Raw genomic sequence first — 9,232 nt, 5'->3', positions numbered from 1 at the left:
ACCGAGCCCTGATCGCAGAACTGCCCAAATAATGGACCCGGGAAAGGGCCCGAATCAGTAGTCACGGCAGTGGCGGTCGCAGCTCCGATGGCGAGGTTCGGGCACCTTCTCCCCTTGCCTACCCCCCTTTACCTGTCCCTATCCCTACCCGTTCACCGTTCTCCCCCACCAACCCGTTCGGTAGCTCATTCGCTATGGACCCCTTGGTAGGGGAGGCCCCAAATGGGAATGGTAAATGCACACCCTGGGGAGGGCCCCCCTCCCCTACTAACTATGCCAAGGCACGAAATAGGGGTTACCCCCAGACGGGGAGGAGGGGGTTCCGGGCTGCGCATGTGGTACATGTGCTGTGGAAGGAAACCGAGTTGACAGCTCTGGAACGAACCATGAAGCCCCTATTAACAGAACCACACTGAGCCAGGAGAAGAAAGCTGAATGGTTGAGAATCACAGTCTTAATCACCGAGACATAGGGATAATGTGTAACCACGTGCTACAAGCGGAGTTTGGCGACAGGCGAAGTTAACTGCCATTTGGCGGAGGACCAAATGGTAGGCCAGGAGGATGCTCACTGGAGAGCCCTGGTCAATACCTTGTTTAATGCGATACGGGATGAGCTTCTGCCGCCTGATCAAGATTGGGATAAGGTCTATAAAAATTCACAGCGAAAGGATGAAAGGGCCAGTGACTTGTTGGACCGACTAACGCGGGCTCCAGTCACATGGGGGATTCACAGGTGTAGCGACTATTTCGCAAATTCTGCACACAGTTTATACATGAAAGACTTTTACCCCAGTCCGAAAACATTTGAAGTATGTGATGCTCGATTGGTGGGCACTGAGAGCGAATTAATTATGCTCGGCCGCAGACCACTGTCAAGCTAGGGCAGAACGCAAAGTCGAGGTAAAGAATGATATGTTACAAATTGTTTACACAAGAGTGAATGGAGAGGGGGGGGGGGGGTGGCGAGAAATGGTCGAGCCCCTAAGAATTGGCAAAGAAGCAGGATTCAGATAGTGATGGTACAGAGACCCCAGGGTTTTCCGCCAGAAGGTTGAGGCCCAGCATGGGCAGGTGGGACCAGCGGTACAGGATCCCAGTCCTCTCCTCTCCTCAGTCGCCTATCCCCCGCCCTCGGTCGCCTATCCCCGCCCTCGGTCGCCTATCCCCGCCCTCGGTCGCCTATCCCCGCCCTCGGTCGCTCTCCCCCCGCCCTCGTTCGCCTATCCCCCGCCCTCGGTCGCCTATCCCCGCCCTCGGTCTCGCCCTCTACGCCTATCCCGCCCTCGGTCGCCTATCCCCCGCCCTCGGCGCCTATCCCCGCCCTCGTCTGCCTATCCCCCGCCTCGGTCCTCCTCTCCCCCCGCTCGGTCCTCCCTCCCGCCCTCATCGGGCCTCTCCCCCGCCCTCAGTCTCTCTCCCGCTCTCCGTCTCCTCGCTCCCTCAGTTCCTCCTCTCCCGCTCCCTCAGTCTCCTCTCCCGCCCCTCAGTCTCCTCTCCCGCTCCCTCAGTCTCCTCTCCCGCTCCCTCAGTCCTCCTCTCCCGCTCCTCAGTCTCCTCTCCCGCTCCCTCAGTCTCCTCTCCGCCTCCCCTCAGTCTCCGCTCCCCTCCTCAGTCTCCTCTCCCACTCCCTCAGTCTCTCTCCTCCCCTCTCCTCACTGCCCAGTTGTTCCAATCGAGCAGGTACGGCAAATATTAGAGGTAATTGAACTTTTCTCTTGGAGCAACACAGTGTAAATCCGCCCCCTTGCCCTGTTCATTCATTTGTGAAATGTTTAGCAGAACAGTACATGCATGGTGACATCATCAGACTCGAACCGCAATTATGATCTTCAACAAAATTATCCAATACTTCGTCCGGATCATTACATCTGCTCTTGTATATGTTTGCTGAGAACACATTACCTTCCAATGTCTTTGTTGCTCAGCATCCGTCTGTGTTAACGTTCATTGGCGGTATCGTTCTGTTCCCTCATTATTTTATTCATTTTGGAAAGAGCATTTACAAAAGCGAGTGGCGACACGTAAACGATGCTCCGCCCCCTCTCCCCAAGTGCAGAGTACCTAATTTCGACTAAGTCGAAAGAATGAAACATTCCGACGATATAAAGAATACAGCTCAAATGGAAAAGTCCCTTGGAAAAAAGTATTTTGGGTGGTGTATAAGAACATTACATTGCACCTTTCTGTCCCACGAAAACCAAAGTTGCTCTTTTCGTTACAAGTATTTTGGGTGGTGTATAAGAACATTACATTGCACCTTTCTGTCCCACGAAAACCAAAGTTGCTCTTTTCGTTACAGCATACAACATGACATTTTTTAAATTCAAGATTTCAAATAAACTTCTTTAAAGTGCACGTGCACATAGCTTATAAAATAAGAATGAAAAAATATCTCAACAATTTCTCGTCTGTGTTTATTTATTTTACATATGTGAATTACACGTCCATGCACACGTGAAATGGAGTTTCTTTATTAATTCTGGATGTGAACACGATTCAGCCTTGAAAATTGGTGTCAAAACAAACAAAAAAAGATCGATGGAATGAATGGAATGTTTAAACAGGATTACCTTTGCTTCCATATAATAATGATGAATGAAATAAGACCGAAGAAATATCTGTCAGCAATTTCCTGTCTATGGCGAAACGTGAACAAAGCTTTGCCCCTCTCCCCACATTGTTGACTTTTTTATTGTGACGACGTATAAATTAAATATTTCATCGTGACGACTGTCATCAAATGGCAAAGCCCGCGACGAATTTTTAATATATCTCGGCATTTTCCCATCTGTTATTTTAGGCGGTGTATGATATACCATTCCGTGAATATCAAAAATGTCAGAGCAATTTCCCGTGTGTGTGAATTTTCTCAATTATTGCTGAAGCCGAGTCTAAAACCATCGATAAAAATGAAATCATATGGTCAATTAGAGTCGAGATAAAGCCGTGAGAGTCTCAATGGTCTTTATGTTATAGGCCTTTGAAAATTCATTTTTCTATAAATGGCTAACCCCCGTTCTAGCAGGGAAAATGGCCTTAAAATGCATGTTGTTGTTGTTGTTGTATAAACGGTGACTTTCATCGAATTTTAATCCCGTTTTTTTTTCAACCGAGTCTAAAACAATGCTAGCGACTGTGAAAAATAAAATGAGATATTGAATAAGAGTTGAAATAAAATTGAGAGAGCAAGACGCGACGGTCGTAACAAAAGAGGCCTCAAAATGTATCGCTATGCGAGTAAACAAAATGGAGGATATTTGTTTTTGAAGCCACTCCCAGACCGGGTGTAGCCACTCCCCCGGACAGACAGACAGAATCACTTACGGAGAATATAATACAGATAGTGTTATGAAATATAGGATCCTGTAATCAAAGTACCATGTGTCAAGCTTCAACAAAATATAAAAAATGAAGGCTCATCATACCTGGTAGCAGCTGTACCAAAGCTTCTCGGCTGTACCATTAGTTTATCAGCTTCATTTATGTCTGCAAGGTTGAGCTCAATACAAGATGGTTTTTCGCTCAGTTTCAGTGCAAGAAGCACAGCAAGCAGAAGCCCTCCTTGTTGCTCATCATTGTGTGTCGGTACAAACTCCACGTAGGCCCTGCCAGGACAGTTTGTGTAGAACATACCATCATTCACAATTTGGCACCAAGGTTTGAAGCAGGATCGCTTTACCAGCCTCATTCAATTTGACTACCTCATATCATCAAAAACAAGAGATCTAGCATCAGCATAGAAAAAGTGCAGCTACAATAGATGTTCATGAAAACATCTGGGGATAACCGTGCATACGGCACAATTTGGCCCTCACTTTTTGCCATTACACTGTGCACAGAAGATTCACTCACAAAACGTATGGCAGTAAGGCTGAAATAAAATAAAGGAGAAAAATAAAACATTGAAGTTCTGTGAAAAGATTACTTTAAAATGTTTTTAAATTGTACATTCACAAGATACCACAGCTCTACAGCCTTGGTCAACAATGTCTAAGCATTACGTACGAGTATCTTTTATAATTAGAGCTTTTTAGCAAACCAAAATAAATTAATAAAACGGAAATCTGCTGATTGGTAGAGGTCTCACAGGTGTGTCCAATTTCAATGTAGGAAAGCACACTCTCATGCATCGATGCCAGTAGTAAATCTTACTTTCTGCCCTCAAAAAAGATGGTCTTGCACTGCCCACAGTTTCGCAGCAAAAACTGAAGTTGGTGATAATAAAGATGGGCATTGGGAGGGAGACCTTTAATCTGTGAAAAAAGCAGCCAAGAACCTCAGTGACATCCATGGTGGGATTGTGATATCAGTTATAATTCTACATCACCTATTAATGTGAGTACTATGGGTTGGGAGGCAAGTACCCATACTGAAGCCTATCATTAGCAGAGAGCATGATACAGACAATGGGAGGGGTTGGGGAATGGGAGAGGGGGGGGAGGAGTGTTACGTGCTCCTCCCCAAACCCTGGTCACGGTGTACCTCCGAGCCCCGAGAGGAGTCACGGCAGAAAGATGTGTTATTCTGTATGTCAAAGATCAATGGTGAAACCACACCAATTGTTACCAACAAACAAGTATTGTATTAAGGTCACACAAGAATAACAGTACAATAACAATATTAATCAATTGTACAACCAATATATCATTCCTATGATGGTACCATCAGTTTCGTACAATATAACTCACTGTGCTCCAAGTGAGCGAAAATAACATTCCCAATGTCTCGGTTCCGGCTTCAATCCAAAGTCGATCCACTCCAGTGATCGTCAGAACGATGTTGTATTGAGACCAGAATCCCGTTCGGTTGACAGTCACACTGCCAAAGATAGGCAAAAGTGTCCTCAAGAGGCAGCTGGGAAATCACACCTTCGGGTTTGGACGTTCAACGGCTCCCAATCGGCGAACCGCAAATCCACACTCAAAATCCACGTGACACACACACACCAGGTTAACGTCTGGATGCGGTGAAAAGGTTAAAGCGAGGTGAAAAACCTGGAGCGATTAGAAAATCCCGCGCGCGGCAAAATGGCCAACGGTCCGTTCTCGAGACGTAACAGCACTCGAATGATTCTCTTCGGAATCAACCGCAAAACCTGTCACGCAGGTTTATCTGTCACAGCGATAACAACTCTGTCGCAGGAATCCCTTTCCCAGGAAACTCAAAAGTTCGCGAGTGACCCCCGTTCGCCAGCGTTTGCTCCAGACCTCCAAGTAGCTCCGCTCCTTCTCGGAACCTTACTCGCTCCGCCTCTTCTTCCTCTTTTTCTTTCCTCCTCTTCGTCCGGTTCCCGATCCGGTTTCCGGTTTCTTTTAAAACACTAACTTTTTAACCTTTTGAAAACAGTAATCTCTATTTCACTTAAATGATAACAATAATAGTACATGCAACCAAAAATGTTTACAGTGGATGAGAACCACAACAACGGAAGTGACGAATCCGTAACACTTCCCCCCCCTCCAGAAAGAAAGTTGGAACATAGTGAAAACTTTCTTTGCATGCAAAAACTCTTTTAACAAGCGTTACGCCTCGGTCCCCCGTCGGGGAAGTGATGTGAGTTGACAAAGTGGAAGACGCAGAAAACATGCTATGATATGATATTTCGCTCACAAGGTTCAGACATACATGGAGGCGGCCATCTTGGATTTTGACGTGGCGACCCAATTTTCAATAGCGTTCTGCCTTATGCCTAGATACACCCACACACCAGATTAGAAGTTGGTACTTCGCTTATTTTTCAAGATATTCAGCTCACAAGATTCAGACATACATGGCATCAGACATACATGGCAGTGGCCATCTTGGATTTTGACGTGGGTTGCACCCACACACCAAATTTGAGTGCGGTCCTTCGCTTATGCACGCACGCCCAGACGCACGCACACACGCACGGACGGACGGACGGACGGACGGACGGAGGGGAAAACCATAGTCCCCCTTTCGCTCCACCGTGCGACAGGGGACAACAAACAAAAGTAAAACTCACCCCCAAATGATCAATTCACGTGAGCAATAATAATTAATATTCCCCAAAATAAAGCAACAAAACTTCCAAACAACCTACAGGAATCTTCAAAGTTAGTTCACTCTGGATAAAGCATCCACAACGACATTGTCCCTGCCCTTTAGTAGACCAGCTATTTTTGAAAAAGTGCTTTAAAAAAACTTTGGATGGCATTTTCTGTTAAACGCAGGCATCCATGCTGGATCACTTGGTTCGGGTGTGTGGAAAATTATGTAGGTGGATGCCACCCTGGATTTTGACCTCGAAGGTCATTTTAAAGGTCAAATGGACCTAAAACATGCAAAAATGGGTATATCGTTGGGCTATTTTTCATAACAGTTTCTGTTGCACTTAGAAATTTATAAACTTATTAGATCAATTGCCCGTAGGATGTAGAAGAATATGCGAGTCGATTCCACCCTCAATGTTGACCTTGAAGATACTTTTCAAGGTCAAATCGACCAAAAAGTGCTAAAAATGGGTATTTTCGAGCCTATATTTTATATTACAATAACTTTGTTGAATGTAGAAACAGGCATCTGCATTGCATCAATTGCCTGTAGGTTTGGAACAAATAAGTGGTTGGATGCAACCCTGGTTTTTGACCTTCAAGGTCAATTTCTAGGTCAATTGACACCCTAAAATAGAAAAAAAATGGATATTTTCTCGCCTATGTTTTGACAGCATTTTCTGTTGTGTGCAGTAACAGGCATCCATGTTGAATGCTTGGGGTGTGTGGAAAGCTTGTGAAAAAGTGGTGTTCTTTGTCAGACCTGAAGATAAACACAGTGATATCATTATAAATAAATAATTATAAATAAATAATCGTGAATTTAAACTTTAATTGTACAAAGGTATCACATAATTTTGTATGAAAAAATGTGAAAGAAAATATTGTCTCAAAATGTTTGTCAAATGTGTTGTGTAAAGTAATTGAAGACCATAGAATTATAACCAGGCTAAGTCACATTTTAGTCATTTCGAGAAAAACGTGAAAAATATTTTGAAAAACGTGAAAAACGGGGGAAAAAAAAAAAAAAGTGACTTAGCCTGGTTATAATTCTATGCTCTTCAATTAATATTTGTTTTGCTTCCTTTTTCAGCATCCTGCCTTTGCAGTTGAGCCCTGGTTGACGCAATGGAGCCAGTGGCCATACTCAAGCGGAAAAGTGGACAGAGTCACAGAATCTGCATCATGCTTTTTCTGTGAGAACACTACGCCAGTTGCTGACCTTCGCACAGGGTCATCTCAAGGGAAAAAGAGAGGTAAAGTGGTTGCAGCGGAGCGGACAAAACTGTGTGATAGAAGCAACGTGGACATCATAGAAAGACTCGAGGCACTATCTGAATCAGACTTTGAAGGATTAGAAGTCAAGTGGCACAAGACATGCTACAGTGTATTTACATCGGACTCCAAGCTCTCCAGACTGAGAAAACAACGTCTGTCATCGAGTACCAGTACTGATGTTCAGGCAGGCCCTTCCAGCAGTACTGCATTACAACCAACACGACGCAGCTCCTTACCTGCTGTTGACTGGAAGAAATGCATCTTTTGCCAGCAGCAAAGCAAGGTACCACTTCACAGAGTGACCATGCTGGGGAAGTCAACAGAAATAACTGAATATGCCAAATCGGATCTGGTAATGAGGACACGACTGGCAGGGGATTGTGACTTGATTGCAGCCGAGGGATGCTACCATCTACCTTGCTGGGTTGCTTTTGAGCGAAGATGCAAAAGGCAGAAAGCAACATCAACATCACAAAGAGCAGACAGAGACTGGTGCATGGGCAGGCTATGTATGGACTTAGCCAGAGGATTGTCCCAGGGTAATGTATACGACATGGGGAAAGTATGGGTCCGGTATGAGAGCATCTGCAGGGATGAGGATGCACAGATGCCTCTGAGGTACAAGAGACGATCAACGTTCTATGAGGAAGTCCAACAGTCAGTCGGATCGAAAGCCAGCTGTTGTGAAAATCAACCAAATCCACAACTCGTCCCATAGATAGGTTTAATTTCAATTAGATCGTAACATCATCTATCTATAATTCCAGTAATCTCTGTGTGTTTGTTTGTACGTTTGTACGTTTGTACGTTTGTTTGTTTGTCTGTGACCGCTGTTTCTCGACAACCACGGGTCCGATATACTTGCAACTTGCCAGGTATATTGCTGGGGACCCGAGGATGTGCCTTTTCAAGGTTTGAAATTAATCGGACAAGTACTTACCGAGCTATGGCGATTTAGCCGTTCGCCGTTCGCTTTGGCGTTGCGAATGGACCAAACCATTGCATGTAAATAGAGGGGGGGGGGGGGTTCTGTGGTCGTTGCGAATGGACCAAACCATTCATGTAAATAGAGGGGGGGGGGTTCTGTGGTCGTTACTGCCACGTGGTTTCAAAGTTTTTTTTGTTGTTGTTGTTTGCACGCATGTTTTTTTGCACCCACGTACGGGCACGCCCTAGGATGTTTACACACACACACCCCTACACAAATTTTTTTTTTTTTTGGCAAGGAACGGGCACCCACGTACGGGCACGTCCTAGCTTATATATAGTACGGGCATGCCCTAGTCCTGTAAAATACACCATGCAACATATATGTCAGGATCAAGGCATCATCATATGAGAAAGATTGGATATATCAGTCAATGCAAGCAAGCCTAGAATATAAGTGGGTACGTACCATTCAATTCTGCATGTCATTGTATAAAGTCGCAGGAGTGGCCTCGAGTCGCGGATGTCCCGAGGTCTTATAGACACCGCCCAGTGGTTTAAGTGAGCGTCACACCTGGGTTCAACTTATATTTTCACCACATTCTCCCCGCCGTTAGAACTATGCTGCCACTAGGCAGGAAGCGAGCGCGCGTCAGCGTTAATGGGTAGAGGAAGTCATTATATCATTATTAGGGTGTCAAAGAAATATTCCTATTGATTCTTGTCTTTGCGCCATTGTGTTATGTTTCGCACACTGTCAAAGCGTCTTTAGGGCTTCCTGGAAAGCGCTATACGAAACAAATCCATTATCAGTAGTACAGGTCAGTGTGGTGAATTACCCTGCCAGCACAGGTTCGGAAACTACCGGGTACGACGTCCCCAAATCCGGAGTCCCCTGCTTCGGAGTAGCCGCTGGAGGCAGGTGTCGGAGGGGCACCTCAGTGCCCTCACCGCTTCAGGCAGGGGTGTATCAGGCGATGGGATAGACGGCAGATGTTCTCTAGGCGCACT

The 9,232-nt window shown here is 45.4% G+C and overlaps 1 protein-coding gene across 1 annotated transcript in view; it reads right to left on the bottom strand.

Moving 5' to 3' along the window:
* The window catches only part of LOC137436891 (ATP-dependent RNA helicase TDRD9), a 504,026-nt gene that overhangs the window by 145,881 nt on the left and 348,913 nt on the right, over positions 1-9,232 (bottom strand). Inside the window, 2 exon segments of the mRNA XM_078787098.1 lie at positions 3,428-3,607; positions 4,155-4,255. Coding sequence (XP_078643224.1) covers positions 3,428-3,607; positions 4,155-4,255 — 281 coding nt within the window.

The sequence above is a fragment of the Myxine glutinosa genome, chromosome 11, assembly GCF_964187855.1.
Source record: "Myxine glutinosa chromosome 11, kmMyxGlut1.1, whole genome shotgun sequence".
NCBI classification, from domain to species: Eukaryota; Metazoa; Chordata; class Myxini; order Myxiniformes; family Myxinidae; genus Myxine; species Myxine glutinosa.
The sequence above is the reverse complement of the archived record's forward strand: the minus strand, read 5'-3'. Positions and strand labels throughout refer to the sequence as shown.